Source organism: Cannabis sativa, chromosome 6 (genome assembly GCF_029168945.1).
Source record: "Cannabis sativa cultivar Pink pepper isolate KNU-18-1 chromosome 6, ASM2916894v1, whole genome shotgun sequence".
Taxonomy (NCBI): Eukaryota; Viridiplantae; Streptophyta; class Magnoliopsida; order Rosales; family Cannabaceae; genus Cannabis; species Cannabis sativa.
This window is the reverse complement of record NC_083606.1, coordinates 237,542-260,651: the sequence shown is the minus strand read 5'-3', so window position 1 is coordinate 260,651 and position 23,110 is coordinate 237,542. Positions and strand designations below refer to the sequence as shown.

Genomic DNA, 23,110 nt, shown 5'->3' with positions numbered 1-23,110 from the left:
TAGCATGAAAGGCCCAATTTATAACCTTCATTAGTATACTAATCAAATATCAGAACAAATACATTACAGTTCGCAACACAAATTTATATAGACGAGCTCTGAACAATTAAACTTGATAATAAAGATACAACCTTAGCATGTAAAACTCAATTTCTAACCTAACATAAAATGGTACTAACCTAAACAAAATTGAGGCTTAGCCATTGATTATAGAAAGACACCGAAACGATGGTTAACCTACTAATCAGAAATCCAAAAATCTAGCCAACATTGGGAAACTTTAAAAGAAGAATCATCAAACAATGAACTCATCTGCGTTGTTTTTTACGCTCAGGTTCCAACTCGTGTTGCACTACTTCTTGAGTTGGGTCTAAAACTAGAGCTGCACTTTCTCCAACATTTGTCTCTCCCTCATCATCATCAGCAGCTCTATGCCTCTTCCTCTGGCGTTCTGATTTGTTGGTCTTGAGGTCTTTATGAAGCTGTTTTAGCTCCTTGAATGATGCCAACGAGCGTCGAAGATATGCAGCCATAGCTTGAGAAGCGCCAGTATCAGAAGAGACAAATGTGGACAGAATTGAAGTAGCTTTTGATAGAGATAATGGCTTTGAAGAGATCGCAGTCCCTGACACTGTCTTCATATTGACCTAAGAAAAAAGGAGCAAACTTTAGAACCCCTTTACGATAAGAAATTTCTAACTATTATTTCCCCCGATATATATAGATACCCTCGCTTATGGTGGAGGAAAACCGTGGTAACAAATAGGACTGTTCATTGGATCACCTCTAATGTTTTTAGACCCATCCAGGTCCAATCCAATTATACATTAGATGTTAAATTTCTCCAACCGATCCAATCTAATACTGTAGGCTCAACCAAACCGAACCAATAAATCATTGGATTGGATCAGTTCCATCCGATGGAATCCTTAAAAGAGTAAAACCTAATTTTTCGCCTAAACGACTAAGATAAACTTGTCCACTCAACAAATCCTAAACAGTCAAATATGATTAAACTATAAACAATTTCAGCCAATCAAACATTTTCTCTTCTCTCAAAATTGCTCAAAATTAAATAATCTTAAACAAAAACCACATCAAATTTATATAATCAAAATTTCATCATGTTTTGACATACAATCTCATATTAACAAATTATTATCCCAAATATATAAATATATATATACGATTGAACATGAAAAAGATTCTTACCGTATGCAATTAAAGAAAACGAAAAGAAATTACATGAAATGGGTATGCAATAATGACCAAAAAAATGAAGAAAAAAGTAAACTTTATACCTCTGATGATAGGATTTGAAGAAAGCGAGAGAAGGGTTTGATTTGCAGCGAGTGATGAATTGCTCCAATTAATTCTGCCAAATTCTCAGTGTCGTTTGCGAAGCAGAGGAGGGAGGAGCTGTGTCGTCGTTGGGGAGGGAGTTGGTGAAGATGCCGTCGGCGACTTAGGGAGGAGATGGCCGTCGTCGACAGCGAGTAGAGGAGAAGATGGTGTCGTCTCCGTCGTCGTCCACTCTCTGGGCAGTGGGCAGGCGGCTTCAAACAGGGGTGAGGTGTGAGAGAGAATATGAGAGAGAGAGGGGAGGGATCTGATTAGGGTTTTTTTTTTTTTTTTTTTTTCTTCTTTATTTTGGTTTTTAAAATATAATATATTTCAGTGTGATTCTACAATGCACCCCCTTAAAAGGGATGTATTGATACACCTTTTACTTGTTTCGGCATCCAGAAGAATTTTTTAATCTAATTTTTTTTTCATATTCATGTACATTATAGCTATTTAAGATAACCTATAAAATTTTGAGGAATTCTGAATAATTTACAATATAGAAAACAATGTTCAAACAGTCTATTTTACACGTGTATAAAATAAAATAGTCACGCGTGCAACACACTGTTTGAACGTAGTTTTCAGCATGTTAAACTTTTCCAAAATTTTTAAAATTTTGCAGGATGTCTTAAATAACTATAACATACATAACCATGAGAAAAAATTTGACAAAAAAATTATTTCGGGTGCTAAAACAGACAAGAGTACATCAATGTATCCATTTTAAGGAGGTGCATTATAGAATTTCCCTATATTTAATATCATAAATTTATAAAATATATATTTTTTTTATTTTAATATTGGATGATTATTGGATTGGATCCAATTTAATCCAATCATGATTAAATGTCTAATTTTTGGCAGTATGTTGACATTAAATCGATCGATTTGTCATTAGATTAGATCATTTCTAGACAACCCTAATTTTTATAGTAAAAGCAAATTGCTTCTACTATAAAAATAAGTGCACCCATCAATCGAAAAACCATTCTCATCACGGGCAATTAACCCAAAACTATAGCTACTGTTAGAGGTGTTCATAAAATAACGAATTCAATCCAATCCATACAAGTACGGATATTCGTATTTCTGTAGATTAGATGTTAATTGATATGTAAAAATAATCGATTCAATTCAATCCACTTAGAAAAAACAAGTTTGGTTGTTTAAATTGAGGAAGAAAGAAACTTTTTATTGTATTGATAGTAAGCAACACAACAGCAAACAATTAATATAACATCACTAATCAATGTCAATAATACTCAATTCCCTTGTCTATTATGTATTTCCTATAAAACTCATATTCTTTCAATCATAACTAAATTGAGCCATCCAAGGACAATTACCTTACCTATTCTAAAATCTTCATACATCCCATAATAATAATATCTAATCTATATAATTTCCTTATTCTCTACCAAAACCAAACTTTACTTATTTCACACAAATCCCGAGCCAGAGCCACGTGGTACGATGGAATTGGTTGGAATTGCTACAAAGCTACTACGCAACCCCAACCAATCTCATCCAACCCACGTTGGCTCGAGATGTGAGTTTATTTGGAATGCTTTATTTCAGATGTTGTAAAATTAAAACTCCAAACCAAAAACACCCTCTAAAGTCCAATGTGTATATAATAATAACCAAAACTATGCTTGTTTCAACCAGTGAAATAAATAATAAAAACAGTTTACTAATGGAATATGATAAAGATTTAATAGTAATACTACTATTATCAACATCTCAAAATAATAATAATAATGATAATGTGAAGAAGGGGGGTGATATGGTGTATCAAGACTCATGAGAGTGTTGACACACAAAGCATAATAACAAAACCAAAAACAAAAGTTACTCAAACCTCTCTATTTATTTACTACTATTAATTCTACCAACTCAGGTCTAGGATAAACCACTTAGCAGAATAAACCATAATTAAACCCTCTCTCTCAACCCCCCATTGCATATTTCTGAGTCCACGATCGAGCAGTAGATTCATACTTAGCTCTGTCCGACTTGTACATGTGAGCAATCTCCGGTACCAGAGGATCATCTGGGTTTGGATCCGTCAGCAACGAGCATATCGACAGAAGGACCTGCCACACAATTCCCCCAACATATTTTCAATTTAATAAGCCTTAACACCATTGAATCGAAACTACCTAAGATAAGATAAGATAAACAAACTGTCTTACTTTTGATACGGTAAGAGCTGGGCTCCACTGCTCTTTCAGAATGTCGAGACATATACTGCCATTGCTGTTGATGTTAGGATGGAAAACTTTTGTCTTGAAAGAAACCTGTCCCAACCGAAGCAGCAACACACGAGGAATAAGAAAATTTGTGTTGTATAAAACCAGAGATATTCTGATACAGATTTCGATTATAACTACTAACTAACTAGTACAATAGATCAAGTCACATGGAAACCACAACACTCAAACTAACTAGTACACAATTAACCCTGGAAGGAGTGGATAGCAAACCAAATACTTGACCATTTGCATATATTGATTATAGCTACGAATAATCCCCATATGCTATATGGTTTAAACAAAGTAGATTAGATACACAGTTATATCGATTCCCAGAACACCAGCATATAAATCTAGAACTGTTTTAGGAATCCCTGCTTAACCCTACAATCTTCGAGAGCAAACCACATGGTTGACCATATTAACATTCGAAACAGCATTAAGAAGTAATCAAGTAAGATGGCATGAATACTAATGAAGTAATACCTTTGGTGGTTTGAATGGATAATCAGGTGGGAAGTGAATAGATATAAGAAAAACACCCCCAGTAAAAGGACTTTCAGCTGGGCCCATGATAGTTGCTTGCCAATGAAACATATCATCAGCCACAGGACCTGCTCCACATTCATTAAACCCTTTAGATACTAATCTATGCAAATTACAATGAAATAATAGCTTCAAATTCATAAAAATAAATAACAAAATTGCATTCTCCTCCATGAATCAAAAGTTGAATGTAATCAATTCGACAAAATGAACCCTTTTTCTCTTAGATACATAAATACAATACAGAATTACACTTGTTTTCTTCTTGTTTCAAATTTTAGTAACAATCTTTGTTTATTATTATTATTATTAACGATGCGTACACTTACGTGTTGAATTTTTCATAACACATACATATAGAGTTTATAATATTTCTTCAAAACATGTATAATTATCCAAGAGTGTTCTTATAATTTGTAATCCGTGATTCCAAACCTTAATCAATACGAACCAAATCATTTAAGACCGGACCAAATGAATCTGATAATGTATAAATAATTTGGTCAATCAAGACCGTTTAAATTCTCTAATTCGATCAGGGTTTTAAATATCTCAATAGGAGTTCAAACTAAATCAGTCCGCATAATTATTTTTGACGAAATATTGATATTTAAGAACAATTTTGGTAGAATATTTATATTCTCTTAAATATTGTTACCATAATAACTTTTTAATCATTATTTATATATTATAAACTTGTTAAAGTAAAGAAATTACCAAAAAATGAACCATTATTATAAAAAAAAAATTAGAACAACTACTACATACAAACTATAATTCTAAACGAAACCAATCCACTTTTGTGTGGATTAGTTTTGTTTGATTTTATCAGTCTGTTTTGGTTTTCATTTTTTAAAAAACCGTAATACTAATTTGGTTTGAAAAAAAAAATGGAAGCAAACAAACAAATCCACTATAATTATGAATGATCAGAAATCAATTAAAAAAAAAAAAAATACCAGCACTGCAAGAGGCAGGAGGATCCTTCTGGAGGTCCTTCAACTCCTTGTTGATCCTTTTTGAAGCCATACCCAAAAACACACAAACTTTCCCCTTTATTAATTCAACAACTCTGATCAGCACCATAAACATAATCAAAACATGTTCTTGTTATAACACAAAATCTTAAATTAATCGTAAATTCCAGACTTAATTAATAGTAAAAACAGAGAGCTTGCTCGTAAAACAACCATCCTATCATCATCATCATCATCATCATCATCATCGTATTCAGGGATAATATATATAAAATAAAATAAAGAACGAATCCCTAAATAGTTATTTAAATAAGATGATCATAATAAAAAAAAACAAATGAAAAAATGAATTCAAAGGAATGATTAAAAGAAAGAAAGAGAGAAACCTGAATTGGAAATGGTAGGTAGGGTTTTCAGTAATGAAATCAAACACAGAGAGAGAGCCAAAGCGTTCGAAGGAAATAAATCTTACTGATTTGTCACAATCATAACTATATATATATACACATATATATACACTCTCTCTCACTCTTACACGTGGCAGTGTAATGTATGCCCACCTAGATACAAATATGTCGGTTTATATTTTTACTTCAAAATCGAGACGAGAGGGGATTTCAGTTCCTCCTATCTATCGACTCTAATTCTCAACAACCTCCTTCAGGTTATTTTTCTTCTTCACTAACCCTAATCTATCAATTACACAATTGAAGTGTTTGAAGTTGATTGTGCGTTGGATTGAGGAATCATTATTTGGGGGTGATTTTTATTTATCAAAGAAAACAACTTTAGGGTTTGTTTGATTGATTTGGGATTTTGATGAATACTGGTGAAGTTTTGTTTTTCGGATTGATTTATAAATTTGTGAATTACTCTGTTGATGAGTCTGATATGATCAGCTTAGAGAAGCATAATGTTGTTTTGACAATTAAGTGAAGAGACAATTTGTGTTCTTATCTTTGCATCCAATGACATAGCTATATTAATTATACATTATTTAGAACATTCTTCATCTTCAACTTTATCAATAGAAGATTGTTTGGGTGTTATCTTGCATTAGACACTAAATCATAATCCTCAGCTAATGTAGTCTTCTCGACCTTTGTTTAACAAGTTTCATTGGACCTTTTCTGAAGAGTTTAGTGAGCTTTTTTCTAAACTTTTCTGAGCTATTTGTTTGGGCTATTTTGAGTTTAATTTTGTAAATTTGAAAAGCCTAAAACTAAATAAAAAAGGGTACCATAAGCACTCATCACTTTCCCCTCATCTTCCACTCTATGCACAATACTCTCCTCCTCTCACCCCTTCTCTTACTTTCAAACCTTTATGCATTTCATTATGATTTTAAGACTTATAGCTAGTAAATTCATGAATTTTATGTCTTTATTATGAAATTATGCGTTGTTTGTTATGAATTTTATGATATATTGTTGAGTAAACTGCTAGCAAAATAAAAGAGGAACGATATTACCGAATGAAAAATTCTGGTTGAGTCGCGGACTATGTCGCTCTCTTTAAGACGTTCGCGACACTGCCCAAGAGTGTGCAAGCAGTCGGAAATTGCCGGCCGTCCCCAGGATAAAACAGCCCAGTCGTTGCACTGTATCAGAACCCCACTGCTCTGTAGAGCACCGTCGAATACACCCAGAAAATTTTGATATCGCAGATGGAATTTTTAATTTTATGAAAAACTGTATTTTTCTGATACGAAAGAGATGTTTTCTTCCCATCAGTCCTGTTAACTGATACGACTAAGTAATCAGTTTAATTAAACACGTTTCTTAATTAAATTAATAAATAAAAAAATAATTATTTTATTAAATAATTTTTCTGTAAAAAATATGTCACACCAACCCGGCTCGGACGGCGCGTGTGTGTGGTGGGTTAAGTGTGTGTCCTCACCCATTCGCACAAAACTGGGTACCCTTGGGGCCCAAACCCAAATGCCAAAGTTGCACTCTTTATACTCTTGTAAATGAGGGTTCATATCCCATGTGGGACTCTTACCAACTCACACACACTAAGACACTTATATATTTTGTTAAAACATTCACAACATTTCCAACAATCCCCCACTTGAATTTTTTAAAAAAATATTTCCATCTACTAGCATCATTCAACAATAAGATTGAGCATAAACAAAGGTATCTTTCGATTTGAACTTCTGCGTAGTGAATACGATTTAGATTTTACTAGAGTGACCCGTAGTCTTGAACTCTATCTCTAATATTGTACCACGCAACAACCTTTTCAAGGGTGTAATCAAAAGCCCGTGCGTTAATGGCCATGCACGTCTATCCCAATATAGTGAACGCTCTAGAAATTTCATAGGAAGCGGCCCCACTCCCACATTCACATAGGTGAGTCTATCAAGAGTACTCCCGTAGCTCGGTACTCCACTCCACTTGGAGTATAGATCTCATTAAGAGTTTCTATTAACTCAGCATTAAAATCGCTTCAGGAATTCATGCTTCTCTTTTCGTATAATTATAGCATGATCTTACTTTTATCACTTCATAACTTATTATTACTCATTGAACCTATTTCTTGGGATCTCCAGTCTGTAGGTCGGGTTGCCATTATGAGTGATTCATCAATCTAAGGGCAACAAACCCATTCTTTTCGATGTTTTAAGGACTTTCTCTCTAACTAAACCTTTCTCTCTAGGAAGTAACAATTATCTTATTTTTTTTTCTATATTTTTTAACTTTTTTTTTTTTAAATTTTCCTATAAAATAATTTTTTAGAGAGTAATTATATTTTTACAAATTTATACTTTAAAAATTATAAAATTAAAAATTCACTTAATTTTATTGTACTGTTTTATTGACATTTTTATAGATTTTTTTAAAAGTACTTTAAAACGGATTCTTTAGTGACAATTGAAGCTAATCGTAGTCAATTAATATTGATCTCTCGTTTTAGTAGACAATACTTTTTTTGTATGAAGAGAGTCTGTTAGTTTTTATTTTTAGATTTTATTTATCATTCTGATAACAGTGGAAACTTGTTGTCATTTTTAAGTGTTCCCTAATGAAAAAATTCTTTATTTCGAAAATAATTATCAAAACTAGGGTAAGTTAGAAAATGAATTAAAAGAAAAAGAGCATTTTACCGAACTAATTATTGTTATTAATATGGTTTTATAACTCATCTCTATGCTTAACACAAAAATGTTACATGAATTGCATTTTTGAAACTTCCTCATTTAAAACTTATACTACTTTGACAGAAAACTATATTGAATTGGTAATTTATCTCAAAAAATAGCTAAATATTATATATTAATTTGTTAAACTACCTCATTAAGTCAAATATTATTTTGTTTTACTTGCATGAAAATGATTAAATTTCATTCCCACTTCCTACCCCCCAACCAAACATAACCTAAAAGGTCAAAATACAAGTTCCAAAGTACAATCAAAAGATGCCAATTTTCAGAGCAAATCAATCATATAGGAGGAGAAAGGGGAGATATCATGACTCTAAAAAACAGGGTAAAATATGCATAAGAAACACAGCACTAAGCTCAGATTCAGTTTGAAAAGGAATTAAGAGAGTACAATACAACACCTACTAAGGTGATTAAAAAAAAAAAAAAGTAGATATGATATGTAATGTCACTACACTACTACTACTGGATTTAACTATTAACAAAAAACAGTGGGCATTTTAAAGAAACCTAAATTATAGCAATGTAAAACACTATGTTCGATAAGAGTAATAATGCTCATTACTTATATATTTCAAAGAAACCTAAATTATAGCCCTAAAGTATCCTAATCTGACATAAGCAGTAAAATTGAAAGAACCAAAAATGTAGCAAAATTAAAGAAAAGATGAAGAATTAGAACAAATGAAAGATTCACATAATGTAGTTACTTACAGAGATTGATGTAAAACACATAATGTACAATTAAGCAACCTTAACAAAATGCAGAGCTAAAGCAATTCAATTTCACTAAAAGAAAACCCCAAAGATACATACAAATCAGTAAATAGTACACAAAAGAATAATAATGCTTTGCCTCAAGAAAATAACAAGCTGGATATCATCACAAGTTTCTGTTGGATGATCTATTATCATCACTTGGATATCTGCTGAAAGCACATTGCACTAAATTTCTATATGCAAAAACACCAATTTTTGTTCTAAACATTGTCAATGGACCATTACTACTACTACTACTACTACTACTTGAAGCTGCTGCAGTACTAGCATCTGTTCCTCGGCGAACCGTTTGGTGAAGCACCATTCCCATTTCTTGAGCTCCAGTGTGACTACTACTAACACTAGCATCAACCAAAGGCTTGTCTAAACCATCATCCCAATTGACTATCAATGATTCCCTTCTTTCCCTCAACCACTCAGCAATCCCACCACTCACTCCCCTACATTTCTTGACCTTAATCTTAGCCAAATTGGGGCAACCCCAAGCAAGGGTTTCTATCCCCACATCCGAAATCGGGCAACCCTTGATACACAGCTTCTTCAAGGCTAAACATTTTGCAGCAATGCAGGCTATTTCTGCATCACCAACCGAGCCGCTACCACATAGAGCCAACCTTTCAAGCTTCTGGCAATTTGAAGCAACTGCTGTTAAGCCCAATGAAGTGGGGTTCACACCAATCAGAACAAGCTCCTGTAAATTAAGGCATTGTTTGGCTACAGCAATAAGACCCTCATCACCAATTCTATTGGTTCTCCATGCATCTATATGAAGCTTTCTGAGTTGGCTACAGTGTTCAGCAATACACACAAGACCATAGTTTGTACACTCTGGAGTTTTAACAATACGCAAAACTTCCAAATTTGAACATTTTGATATACCAGAAAGCCCCAAATCACTAACCTGAAGCCTCTCAAGATGGATTTCAACAAAACCAGTGTTCCCATTTCCAATCTTTTCCAAAACTCTATCCCAATCCCCAACACACCGAATCAACTTCAAAGTCGTTAGCTTTTTCGCTCCAACTATAAGAGGTTGGAATACTTGTCCATTCATCAACTCCTTCAAGCAAACGGATCTAAGAGATGAAGCAGCCATGCCTTCCCCGATCAACTCAGAACCTTCATGGATTCCTCGAAGCCTCTTTACAGAAAGCTCTTCTAGAGCTTTACAATGAGTGAGGAGAGCATTCATGGCTTTTGCACCAAACATGCAAGACCCACATGAGAATTTCTTCAAAGACTTGGAATTTTGAGCAAAAAACTCCATACCCAAATCGGTAATTTCTCTACACCCACGAAGCTTAACCCTTGAAAGGTTAGGACAACGAATCGAAATCAAAATCAACGAATCATCATTAACGCTAATCGATTTACGATCACAACGAAGAGCAAGCTTTGTTACAGAATCAAATCTAGCTAACAAAGAAGGAAGAAAAGTCAATATCTCTGACTTAGCATTCAATGAAAGCCGATACCGATTCTGACCATCAACTCTAAACCACCGTTTACAAACAAGAGAACACCTTTTCCGATCTCCAGCACCAAGTGACTGAAAAATCAAAGCTAAACACTCATCAGGAAGATTACTTGTATAGTCAAACCCAAATCCACTACTTCCTCCTCCATCAAAACCACCGCTTTTCAAATTAAAAATCTCACCTTCTTCTTTCGAAGAAGAAGAAGAAGATGAAGACCTGAAGCTAAATCTGCAACTCCGAGAAATTTCCTGGCCATAATCCTCCGACGAAGGAGGTCCAAGCGAAGAACTAGACTGACCCATGAGATCAATTGAAGTGAAATTCAGAGTCTTTACAATTTTTGTGAAATTGGTAGAAAGTAAATTAGGGTTTCTGATAAGAGAAAATGGGGATAGAGAAACGAAGACGAAAATGAAAGATCATATAATAGAGAAGGAAAAAAAGTTTGGGGAAAATTAACTAATTTAACGCCGTCAACCCGTCAAACGGGTTTGCCGTCTAATTTAACGTCGTTGCCGTCAAAGACACGCGCTTTTGAACGAAGATCGACACATTTTGTTGTTATACATGTAAAAACTAAAAACAGTTTTGTGTTATTATTAAAAACAATAAAAAAAAAAACTGTTTTTGTGTTAAAGTTGTTTATTTAGTTAGGCTAATACATATTACAAATTCAAATGTAAATCTACCATATTAACGATTTTACTAGGTTATTTGTTATGTGATCATAAGTGATAATAATGTATATATTTATAGTGTAATTTACAGTTATTAAATAGTTAAGTTTAATTTTTAACGATAATAATATAATTTACTAAGCTATCTTAGACGTTTTTAAATATCAAACTATGGTGATCACCCCTCCTTAAATCTTTGTAAGAAAATTAATAATGTAAATGCACATACTTTAACTAAACTAGCTTTATTCCTTGACGTGTCTTCGGACTAATTTATTTTATTAATGGAATTATTTTCTTTGTTTAAAAAAAATTATGCAAAAAAATGTGTGTATTTTGTCACATGATTAAATTTTCCCATATATAAAGATATATATATATATTACTAATTACCTTTTGAAGTGTAAAAGGGTTTGTTTACATGGTTTGTTTGTAGTGGTTATTTGTTAATTAACAGAAATTAAGAAAGAGAAATAATGCGTTTTGACTAGGACAACAAAGTCTTTTAATACAAAAGCCATCTTTTAATTATAGATTATAGACTATTTTTTTGTATATAATAAGGTGTAACTTTACTTACTTTATGTTATTATATAATTATCTTAATAAATATCTTAATTATAATGTATCAAGAAACTAATGAAATTAAGATGTATATATTTATATTTATATAAATGTAAAATTCCACCAAAAGACATGGTACTTGCCACTTGGCCCAACTAGTCAGTCATCTTAATTTGAACAATATTTCTTTGTTTACGGCTACAACTCATTTTTTCAAAATAAAAAATAAAAAATACTAAATATTATGTTATAAATTATTTTCAAATCTCAACCATTGGTCAAATACGTTAGACTCATAAAAGAGAAAGATAAAAAAAACAACAACAACATATAGTTGGAATAAATAATTTTCAAACCTTGGAAATATATTTTGACATATAACATTTTGGTCAACAGGACCCTTCATTTTTGTTTCACGTAACATTTTTTTAATAAGTTGATAGTTTTTTTAATTAGAAATATAAAAATATTTTTTAAAAATATATTATTAAAAATCATTTTCACTTTTTTATTTTTTTTTAATTAAGAATTAAAATTTTAAAATTTTAAAAAAAAAAGTCACTTTCATTTTTTTTTAATAATATTTTAAATTTTGATCGAACTCAGACTCAAATTTGTATCTTTGCTCTGACCTCGAATCTGGATCCAGACTTAGACCCCGGACCCAGATTTTGAATCCTGAACCTATACCCTAGACCCAAACTCGAATCCTAGAACCGAACCTGGATCCCGAACTAAGATCCCGGCCTCGAACCCAGACCTGGCCCTGGCCCTAACCCCAAACCTAGACCCAGATTACGAACCCCAGCCCCATGCCTTGGCCCCGAACGTTGACCCCCGCCCTAGACCCGACCCGAACCCTGTACCTGGACTCGGATTCGACCCTGGCCCCAACCCCAAATCCCACACCCAAACCTACACCTCAAACTCGAACCTACACATAAGAAAAAATTATTGCGCCCTTATTTAGAAATAAATATGGTATTTAAATGCATAGATTTGATATTTTCTAATGGAGCACATGTAGTCCATTAGAAACACCTCCAAACATGGTGGGAAGGTCCCAAGAGCATAGGAAAGTATTGAATGGTGTGCTCATTACATCATGGAATATAGAAGAGGGGATAAAGAGAAGACAAAGGTTGCAAATAGACGAAATGGGAAGCGAATACCGCTTGCTGCTACTGTGATGAAAATTAATACAGATGCAGGTGTTCTTCAGGGTGGCAACTGCTCTAGTTTGGGATGTATCATTCGTATGAACTGTGCTACAGTGAGAGTTTTCGCCACTACAAGCAAAGCTCTTGCTATTCTTAAAGATTTACAAGTTGGCATTCAGCGAAAACTACAATGGCATAGTATTGAATATGATTATCTTAAAGCTATTCAGTTGATCCAAAGGAAAAGGCCTATCAAGATGTTGACAAAATACTAGACCATATTCGTCATTCGATTTGAGAATGTAGTTAGGATTTTCATTTGTATATCATGAAGCAAATAAAAATTCTCACACACAAAACTATTGTCATGCAAATTGGAGTTAATCTCCTTTGTGCTAGTCTCGCTTTACACTAACATTCACCATGATCAAATGAAATTTTTTTACACATTAGACTTGTGCAAAAATTACATATTTATATTATGCTATTCAATGTGGCAATTACAAAATAGCCAACTTAGTGTGTCACTTAAAGAAAAGGGTGGTTGGTATTAGTAATTCAACTTAGATTAACGATTAAGAGTACATTTGGGTTTGGAAGTAAAAACAACGAAAATAATTATGTTTTAATTGCACATTGGAATGACATTTTCATTTGTTATTAGGGTTGGAATAACCATTCCTTTTAGGGACGGACCCACTTTGAATGATGTGGGGGCTATAGCCCCTACTAACAAAAATATTGCCTTTTAAAAGATTAAATGCAATTTTTTTAATTTCATAATTATAGATTAAAATAGTAGAAAAAGCCCCCACAAAATTAAATAATTTAATAAGAGTAATTATAATATGTGTATAAATATTTTTTAATGATAAATAAGCTCACAAAGTAAAAATTCTGGGTCCGTCACTGATTCCATATCTAAAACTGTGAAAATGTCATTCTAATGCTTTAAATTTATATCCAAACACAGAAAATGATGGATCAAAGATTCACTTTCGATTTCAACTCCTTATCTCCAAACAACCGAATGCCTAAATTAATTTTCATGTGGGTTTATGAGAAACGCCATTAGGTTGCCGAGGGATCGTTTATCACACCTAAAAACTCGTCCTTTATGGTACCAATGCAAAACTATGAAGAACAAAATAAAATGAGACATTAGAATAGCAACACGATAATGTTATATACTCTAAATACTACAGACAATTTTCAAAGCAATAGTTTTAGGAACTCCAATTACCTAATTTTACGAATCTAATCAGAAAAATTCATTCACTTTTGAACTAAAAGAAGTGATCTCATGATATCTAAGTTTTGAGGGGAAAAAGATACGGTTATTAACTGATATGGTAAGTGTAAACAGTCTTATTTCTTTTCTAAGAAAAAGGGTTGAAAAGCATACAATTTCTTTCTGTTCCAATTATCTTTAGTCTCACTTCACTATCTTTCTGAATCTTAACCTGCAAGATCCAACACACTGAATTTTTTAAATCCACAAGATCGATTAATTCGAAAAAAAATAAATTCTATTATCCATAAGTTTAATAACAACTCTATATAAGTTTTTTATCATAAATACGTACGGATCCATCTGAAGTGGTGTAATTGGGCATATCTCCTAACTGGAATTCCATATCAACTACAATCCACCCACGACAAGATACACTTACATTTAGATATATAACACTTTTAATATCGATACATATATTATTCAGCGAAAACTTAGATATAAACTTACATGGTTTGAAACAAAAATTTGAACAGGTCCAACTTCAGCGAAAAACCCCATCTGTAATTTCCAGATGTTATTGTACACTCTCACTTTGATTAGAAACACAAATTTATAATATTTAATGGGCATGTATGTCATAAAGAAATAATAAGCGTACCTTATTTACCATACTAACAACAGCTTCAAGTATCTCTCCTTTAAATTAGAGTGAAGAAGTAACAAAAGATTGAAGAGATACTACTATCCTAGGATGTCAAAATAACATTTCACATCCAACAAAACAATAGTAACATTTCAAGGACCAACATCTATGGGACTATTATATCCTATGATGTCCAAATACTACATCTTTTCCACATAATTAAAATTGTAACTTTAAGGTTTTTCATTTACAAACTTAAGAGTACTAATTTTATTGTCCTAGGGAAACAAACAAATCAAAAGAAGAAAAGAAAGAAAGATAGAAAAAGATGCTTTCTTTTTTCTTTTTTCCAGATGAACCCATTTTATTGTCTTTCATCAGCTTGGAGACGATATTATCTCGCAGACTACGACCAAAGTGTCGTGGATGAAGCTGTATATTCCTCTCTAATACAATCTGGAAGAATCTGATGAATACAAAGGGACCACAAAATGTGAGGCTTTTTTTTATAAACAGATGATTAAAGTATGCACATCTGAAACAAAACTTGATGCCAAATTAGTTGGAGTGATGCAACAAAGAGCAACTCAAGGAACTTCAATGAAATCATTTGATAGCATAATCTTAAAGTTCCCAAAGATTGATGAGAGCTTCAGAAATTGCAAGACTACTTTTCAGCTCTTTGGTATGTATGTATATGTATATATATGTGTGTGTGTGATAGGTAAAGAGGTCCTTTTTGAGACAGGACAATCTCAAAGTGAACTGAAGCCCTTACACTATGAAATAGTGTAATAGTGTGTGTGTGTGTGTTCAATTTCCCAAAGATTGGTTTTTTAACAATTGGTGTTTTGTCCTAACAACAGATGAGGATTCAAATGGAGCAATTGATGAAGAAGAGATGAAAAAATGTTTCCATAAGCTTGGAATATCATTCACAGAAGAGGATATGGATGATTTTTTCAAAGCTTGTGATTTCAATGAAGATAAGGGAATAAAGTTCAATGAGTTCATTGTTCTTCTTTGCTTAGTTTATTTACTCAAGGAAGATCAAGCTACACTTCACAGTACTGTATCCTTATCCTAAAATTAACCATTGTTTTTCTTTAACACACTTTGTTATAGAAACTGAAATCAGCAATGCCGAATTTAGAGGCGACATTTGAAACATTGGTGGATGCATTTGTGTTCTTGGAGAAGAACAAGGATGGTTATGTGAGTAGGAGTGAAATGGTTGAGGCTATTAATGAAACTACATCAGGCGAACGCTCCTCGGGTCGGATTGCAATGAGAAGATTTGGTGAGCTTTCTTCTTTCTCTCTTTTTTGATCAACTTTCCAACTAAAATTAGTGACATAAAATTTGTGATGATGATGTTGGGATCTGCAGAGGAGATGGATTGGGATAAGAATGGAATGGTGAACTTCAAAGAGTTTCTTTTTGCATTTACTAGATGGGTTGGAATTGATGAGATGGATGAAGAAGAAGAAGAAGAAGAAGAAGAAGAAGAAGGTGGTTGTGGTTCATAATTTCTATATGTATCTATCTATGTATTTGTGTAGTGTATATGTATCTCCTCTTGGGATGATTTGAGAAGAGAAAATACCTTTTTTAGATTTTTAAGTATAAGCAAAATACTACCATTTGTTTCTCAATTTAAACAAAACAAAAGGTAGTATTTCACTTTAAACTTTTTTTTGATGCAGCATTTCACTTTAAACTTAAGAAAGCTAAAAATAGTACATTTTACAACTTTTTCTTTGAGCTATTTGAGTATATTGAACATGTATGTGTAGCTGTAAATACTTCTCAACTTAATCAAAACCCTTTTATGTCACTTATAGAAAAATGTAATCATTGATTTCAACATAAAAGAAAAAAAAAAACTTGTCCAAAATAATTGGCTTGCCTTTCGAGTATATACACCTTGACTTGACTAGTGTTCTTCCTCATAAAACAAAATTGACTAGAAGATATATATATACATATACATATATATGAAATCTACAATTGAATAGTAAACAAAGAAAACCAATCATCCATAAGGGTAGAAAGAAAGAAGAAGAAGAGTATTGTTTGAAAAGTTTGGTATACAAGCAAAATCATTGAAACCAAACCCCAAATACCATTACTAACAAAACTTTGTTACCACAACGCTTTATCTTATATAATATAATAATAATAATATTATTACCAATAAAGCCTAATAGTAAAAATAATAATAAGAATAATATAATTATATGCAGTCTTGGAGAGACTGGTCAGACCAAACAGCCTAAATTTATGAGACATGACATTATAATAAAAAAAAAGCAAATCTTGGAAACTCAAAACGTTTTCTTTACTAACTCTCTCATTACGATCCCCCAACTAGAATAAACAACACACACCATATATAGAAACAAGTTAGAACAACTGGCACATTGGTTAGTGTGCCAGTGCTGGTGCACCCCCCGACGGTTTCTGATGATGATGCAGCGATGCCCGTGGCACGGGAAACTGCTGTTTGTTTTTACTCGCTGAAATTTTCACACACAAGCTCTACAACAAGAGCCCTTACCCCCTGGTTTTGGCCCTTTTCATGCCGAGGCTGTTGTTCTGGAATGGAGAGACCGAGCCAGACATTGGAGAACCCTCCTCGCGAAGAGTACCGTTTAGCATTGCTAGCTCTCGCAGCTGTTGTTTCTTGTAGAAATCCTGGGATTCGTCCTGAGATCAAAATGGTACGAAGGTGTAAAGGGAAGTAAATTGTGATAGCAGATTGTAAAGACATGATTTTTTTTTTTTAAGATGATAGAAATGGAGGAATTACCATTGGCCTGAGTAGATCTTCGAGTATCTCGCGTGCTTGCATTAAACGAGCATCAATGATTTCAACCGGTAACTCTGCCTCAACTAGAATATGTAGAGGCTCATTCAGATGCTCGTACCCTGGTTTTCCTCTCATCATTTCTTCCTGTTAGAAATGAACAACAGAATAAATAACTAACATTTTTATGATAAAAAAACTATAGAAACAACATGCTAGAAAATCTTATTATTACCCGAGTTGGATCCTTTATGCTACCACGACCTCTGATTAGAACACGACAGTCGGTAGTCGCTTCCACTCGCTTGAGAGAGTTCCCTCTAGGACCAAGGAGGCGGCCAACAAAATTATACTGCATGAACAAAAGCAATCAATGTCAGACTTTAATCAAATAAAAGTCTCTGAGAAAAGTGGTTTAAAATTTTTAACAAGTACATTGGGGTAATGTTCAACCGGAATGTCCACTCTGATTGTTCGCTTAACAATTAAACCTGATGAGCTACTTTGAGAACTCAGCCAGTTTGGTGATGATGCAGGCTGTAACAAACTCGACATCTGAATATTACCATAAGTGTCAATTTCCACAACAAAGCCAGTGCAAGGAAAATCACAGGATATAATCGAGCAAGGAGAGATTAATATTAAGTGAGGGAAAAAATGCGCTGCAGCTGATATATAACCAGAAAATATCAAACTTAACCTTAGAAGAAGAAGAAGACTATTTCTTCTAGGCTTTACATCAAGAAGTTGAGCTACAACCAAGACACTAATTTTATATTATAACGACAAACTTTTTTCTTTTTTAGTATTATTTAGCTGATGAACTGACATCTCAGTTAAGCACTTTTGCTATACCCGAAAAGTTAAATGATGTCAGTTAAAATCTCCCTAATGACAACAAATATAAGACTACTAGATGAATAAACAGAGGGTCAGTCATAAGAAGATCAGGTGCGCTACTTAGTTCAAAACTACACTGCTTCACAATTGCATCATAACAGAAAATGCAGCCTTATGTCAAAAAGTAAACGAGACTATGCTACTACGCCTTGAAATCAAGTTTTGCCTGGAAAGCAAAGATATAAAGGCATGAGAAATAGAGAACCATCAGTAGATTCTGGAACAGGAAGCTAAGCTAAAATCTATTATTGATTGCTCGTTGATGTTAGCTTCTGACTACCTGTCACTAAATTGCAAGCACTCAAACAAATGTTAAGAGTTAAACAACTGGAATGCAAAAAATCGTGTCAGGAATACTCTAAAATTATACAGTAAAAATTAGATGAAAATAAGGTTATGTTAATGGTTAGTAATCCGTACTTCTGATTGGAACCGTGATGACCATACGTTCACATCAGCACCTCCATTTGAATACATTCCTCCAGAAGCCAGGGGGCTAGCATGTTCAAGCCCACTTTGACCTAAAACTGATGCATTCCCCAACAGTGTGGTTACACGCAATATTTCTGCTCCAAAAATGTCAATTTCCAAGAATAAGATGTACCAGTCAGCATTGGTTAAAAAGTTAGCAGTCAATGGATAGACAACACGATATTTTCTCCAAGTCAGTAAATTAAAGCTTCCCCAAAAGTAATGAATGTTACTCAATTAATGTACTCTCTAATAAATATATTAAAGAAAAAATAAAGTTATTCAAACACTACCGCTCATGTATAATAAGATTAGTAAATGAGTAACTTTTATATATTGTGATCCATATTAATAGTAAGCCAAGCAGTAAGGACAAAAATCCCCCACCAAAAATTATTGTTAGTTACAAAATTAATGAGAAAGATATGTGTATATTCCTTAGTAGAAGTTAAGAAACCAATACCTAGTCATCACAAATAAAATCAACTCTCACAATAAAGTAACAGAATGGGCATTTGAGCCTAAAGGAGAAATGGGAAAACAGAAAAAAACTGTGGGGAAAAATAAACCGAAGACTCAAAGAGGTAGTCCAATTCCATGGACGATTGTTAACAACAAAGCTATTTGCCATCTTTTACAACAATTCCAAAATGATAAGTGAAAAAGTGCCCATAAACTAAAGTGATATGTCAGCAGTTCCCACCTATACCCTTTTACGATTATGAATAATTTCGGATTGTGCAGTTTTTCTTTTAAGATTGCCAAATTCAATCACATTCCATATGTGAGAAAAAAGATTGTTGGCCAACCGATTGATCCTCCTCGTGCAGAAATGTTTCCACAACAAAATCCGACTTAGATTATGAAACTGTATGATTATGATCCATAATCAAACAACTAGTCAGCCACCTACCTAACAGCCGTAGATAACTATTCTAAATCCTATATAGAAAAGGTTATTTACAGACATCTCAGATGTAAAGTAAGTACCACTAAAATAAAAGGCAGGAGCCTTTGATTAACAATATTTCATATTCTTGCAGCTAAGTTCATGTGGGTGGCAAAGTACTCAGTTAACTGTTTATACTCTTCCGATCATCATAACCATCTTTCACAGCCAAGTAAGTCTGCTCAACAGCTTGGCCCTTGATAATTTTGAGACATTTAGTGGCAGCCTCAGGATCTGAGGTGCCACATATGCAAAGATCTCCCTACCCATGAAATAAACTGCAAGAGAACAAAATATAGGTGATCACAATAACATTATTGACACCACTGTAGCTCTCATCTGAAGAACTTGCTAAATCCATAACATACACAGGACAGTTAGATGGACTTTCTTAACTTCTATACTTATTCCCTACCATCTTTGGGGGCAAGAAACTCTAGCAAATTACTAGGTAGGATCCCATGAAGAATCAAACCAAAGACCTTGAGCTAACCCTCCTAAGTATTAGAAGTACAATTTGCTGAGTATTGAGACCCTTCCTATTGCCAAGGAAAGCAGAACGGTTGAAAATCAAATAAATGACAGAGAAAAAGTATCATTTGGGTGAAGATGTACGACAAACAAGAAACACCAAACAGCAAAGTGTGTCCTAACTTTGCTGTGCTGACACCAAATATCGTAACTTCAATTACTAATTTGATCATTTCTGCCCAACAGAAATGCAGCAAAAGATTCCTAAAGGAAACAAACAACACAATACAAAATTGAGAGTTTACACAAACAAGAACCTGTGCATTAAATCCAAGAGAAAAGTAAGTCAATAATGATTTGAACACCACTGCAATTAAATAACTCAATTTATACATACCATCAATTCAATACAAAATGGCTCCAATTATAACTCTTATCGAAACCGCATAAGCACAACAATCAGAATTTCCCTTAAAATCACGGGAAAGCTTAAAACTTGGTCGATGTAGAACCTAAACTCACCCTGGTTTAACAACCTGAAGCAATGTGGAAGCACAGCCACAAAAGGAGTGAGCTTAAGACGCTCCGCAAGAAGCTCAGCCAGATATCTAAACAACACAAAAAGAAGAGAATCAAGATCAAGCCTTTCATAAAAAATCATCATAACTCAACACAATCCCCAATCGAATTACAGAAAACAAAACAGGTCATTGAGATCACGAAAAACTCAAGTTCAGATCAAATCAAATCAAATCAAAAGAAAACAAAAAAAAACAGAGAGTGGAGCAATGAGTAATGAGTAATAAATATAAGCGATGAGAATGAGAAAGTGGATCGGGGATGGAAAAAAGAGATTACTTTTCTTGATCGACGATGAGAGAAGCAGAGGTTGATGAAGCTGAACGAAGAGCAGAGAGTAGGTGAGGCGATGATGGGGATGGTGAGTAAGCCATGTATCTTCCTCCTGTAGAGAGAGAGGACGCCATGGATCTTCTCAGCTCAAACTCAAACTCAAACTCAGTCTCTGACTCAAAACTCAATCCAAAATCGTCGGTGCAAATAGGAAATGGGCATTCGATCGATTTGGGTTTAGTTTATTTAGATTACATTTTTCACTCTCTTTTTATTTATATATAAATAAATAATTAAGACTGTAATAGTAAAAAAAAACAGAAAGTAAATTTCAGTAGTATACCCCTAAAACCTCCTTTGGTAAAAAAAAAAATTATTCTAATTTTACAGAAAAATTCTGAACACTTATATATATAAGAAAAGTAATAGTAAGTGCAATACAAATTTTATATATTGGAGATATTTAGAATTATTTGTTAATTTTTGAAAAATTATGAATAGTTTACGGTGTTAAAAATTAGGTTTGAACCGTTCAGAAAAAATAATTGTGTGTAATATAAATATATAAATCTTATATTTGGTATTGTAAATTTTATATATAAAATTAATTAAAATAAAATAAATAATTAAGATTGTAATAGTAAAAAAGAATGTAAATTTCAGTAGTAGACTCCTTGAAAGGTCATTCTAGTAAAAAGAAAATTAATTTTTTTTTATGTATTGTAGCTATTTAGAATGATTTGTAAATTTTTTTAAAAAATTAAATAGTGTACAGTTCTAAAAATTAGATTTAAACAGTTACATAACACGCGTATAAAAAAAATAATCGTGTATGCGACAAAATATGTAAATTTTATTTTTGGTATTGTAAATTATTCAAATTGTTTTAAAATTTATAAGTTTTCCTAAATGATTAAATTTTGACTAAAAAGCTATTATGTTAAAACATTACTTTTAAGAGTTTTGTGTAAATTTATCAAAAAAGAAAACTTTTTTTGGACTATAGAAGAAGAAAATAATGTCGTTTTACATTGTTTGGGACCTAATAATGATCAAAACGACATGATCATTGTGTCGAATATGGGATATGAATAAGAATGCATAATATACTATTATTTTATTTTACGTATGTAAATAAATATTGGAATTTTTTTTTTATGTTGAGCTGTTTTTATTTTTGGTACGTGATTTTTTTTAATTTACTTGTGTTATTTTTATTTTTTTATTATTTTGAAAAATTATAAATAATATTGTGGTGAAAATAAAATTCAAGAAATTATTTATATATGTATATATTTATTATTATTATTATTATTTATTATGTGAAACTAATTATTTTAAATTTATTTTCGATTCAATAAATTCTATGGTAACATATTAAAAAATAAACACTTGTTTTCTTTATTAAAAAAAAAAATCTTTGTTTCTTCCTATGAAAAAAAAAACACTCAAATATACTTTTTTATTAAATTTAAAAACAGTATAAGTATAGTGACCCAATCTCTTATATCTTTATGAATGGAAAAAATCATTAAAATTGAAATGAAGTAAACCTTAATTTTTTAGGTGCACATGTAGTGTTCTTTTTTCTATTTTCCAAATTACAAAAATACCCTTCTCATTCTTACTCTTCCTCATGACTCAACTCAATAGTCATAGTCATCATAGTAGTATATTATTAGTGTTATTAATAATAAAAAAAATGTGTTAATTAATAATAATAATAATAATAATGAATAGATGGGGCGTGTTATGTGTGTTTTGGTGGTTGGGTTGAGTAATATTTTATCTATTATTAATATTAATAATAATAATAATAATAATA

The 23,110-nt window shown here is 32.6% G+C and overlaps 5 protein-coding genes across 6 annotated transcripts; 1 reads left to right on the top strand and 4 right to left on the bottom strand.

Moving 5' to 3' along the window:
* Positions 1–2,149, bottom strand: LOC115725086 (uncharacterized). The gene is made up of 2 exons (XM_030654504.2): positions 1,302–2,149; positions 1–647 (listed from the first exon to the last, which is right to left on the bottom strand). The coding sequence occupies exon 2, from the start codon at positions 639–641 to the stop codon at positions 309–311; it is 333 nt and encodes a 110-aa protein (XP_030510364.1). The 5' UTR covers positions 642–647; positions 1,302–2,149; the 3' UTR covers positions 1–308.
* Positions 2,150–3,020: 871 nt separating this feature from the next.
* Positions 3,021–6,937, bottom strand: LOC115725085 (ubiquitin-conjugating enzyme E2 8). Of its 2 annotated transcripts, none has more exons than XM_030654502.2 (5): positions 5,512–6,937; positions 5,108–5,220; positions 4,089–4,216; positions 3,543–3,647; positions 3,021–3,443 (listed from the first exon to the last, which is right to left on the bottom strand). In XM_030654502.2, exons 2-5 carry the CDS (start codon positions 5,175–5,177, stop codon positions 3,297–3,299), a joined length of 450 nt encoding a protein of 149 aa, XP_030510362.2. In that variant the 5' UTR covers positions 5,178–5,220; positions 5,512–6,937; the 3' UTR covers positions 3,021–3,296. The 2 variants fall into 2 exon arrangements, with proteins under 2 accessions (XP_030510362.2, XP_030510363.1); XM_030654503.2 differs by having other exon boundaries at positions 5,108–5,201.
* Positions 6,938–9,051: 2,114 nt separating this feature from the next.
* On the bottom strand, positions 9,052–10,979 carry LOC115725523 (F-box protein SKIP2). Its single transcript, XM_030655075.2, has one exon. It carries the CDS (start codon positions 10,855–10,857, stop codon positions 9,181–9,183), a length of 1,677 nt encoding a protein of 558 aa, XP_030510935.2. The 5' UTR covers positions 10,858–10,979; the 3' UTR covers positions 9,052–9,180.
* A 4,370-nt stretch (positions 10,980–15,349) lies between these two features.
* LOC115725154 (probable calcium-binding protein CML21) lies at positions 15,350–16,490 on the top strand. Its single transcript, XM_061117687.1, has 4 exons — positions 15,350–15,518; positions 15,700–15,905; positions 15,959–16,133; positions 16,223–16,490. The coding sequence occupies exons 1-4, from the start codon at positions 15,350–15,352 to the stop codon at positions 16,360–16,362; spliced, it is 690 nt and encodes a 229-aa protein (XP_060973670.1). The 3' UTR covers positions 16,363–16,490.
* Positions 16,491–17,043: 553 nt separating this feature from the next.
* On the bottom strand, positions 17,044–21,538 carry LOC115725209 (KH domain-containing protein At5g56140). The gene is made up of 7 exons (XM_030654647.2): positions 21,292–21,538; positions 20,956–21,041; positions 18,963–19,108; positions 18,078–18,197; positions 17,878–17,994; positions 17,646–17,789; positions 17,044–17,542 (listed from the first exon to the last, which is right to left on the bottom strand). Exons 1-7 carry the CDS (start codon positions 21,417–21,419, stop codon positions 17,390–17,392), a joined length of 894 nt encoding a protein of 297 aa, XP_030510507.1. The 5' UTR covers positions 21,420–21,538; the 3' UTR covers positions 17,044–17,389.
* Between the last annotated feature and the right edge of the window lie 1,572 nt (positions 21,539–23,110).

Coding starts and splice junctions, on each gene's coding strand:
- LOC115725086 (XM_030654504.2), bottom strand. CDS start 641: ATGAAGACAGTGTCAGGGACTGCGATCTCTTCAAAGCCATTATCTCTA.
- LOC115725154 (XM_061117687.1), top strand. CDS start 15,350: ATGATTAAAGTATGCACATCTGAAACAAAACTTGATGCCAAATTAGTT. Junction 15,519..15,699: donor GACTACTTTTCAGCTCTTTG/GTATGTATGTAT, acceptor TCCTAACAACAG/ATGAGGATTCAAATGGAGCA. Junction 16,134..16,222: donor GATTGCAATGAGAAGATTTG/GTGAGCTTTCTT, acceptor TGGGATCTGCAG/AGGAGATGGATTGGGATAAG.
- LOC115725523 (XM_030655075.2), bottom strand. CDS start 10,857: ATGGGTCAGTCTAGTTCTTCGCTTGGACCTCCTTCGTCGGAGGATTAT.
- LOC115725209 (XM_030654647.2), bottom strand. CDS start 21,419: ATGGCGTCCTCTCTCTCTACAGGAGGAAGATACATGGCTTACTCACCA. Junction 19,109..20,955: donor CTTCAGGTTGTTAAACCAGG/GTGAGTTTAGGT, acceptor TTTTTGGAGCAG/AAATATTGCGTGTAACCACA. Junction 17,995..18,077: donor CGGTTGAACATTACCCCAAT/GTACTTGTTAAA, acceptor TTGTTCATGCAG/TATAATTTTGTTGGCCGCCT.
- LOC115725085 (XM_030654502.2), bottom strand. CDS start 5,177: ATGGCTTCAAAAAGGATCAACAAGGAGTTGAAGGACCTCCAGAAGGAT. Junction 4,217..5,107: donor TCCTGCCTCTTGCAGTGCTG/GTATTTTTTTTT, acceptor AATGTGGAGCAG/GTCCTGTGGCTGATGATATG. Junction 3,648..4,088: donor ATCCATTCAAACCACCAAAG/GTATTACTTCAT, acceptor CGGTTGGGACAG/GTTTCTTTCAAGACAAAAGT.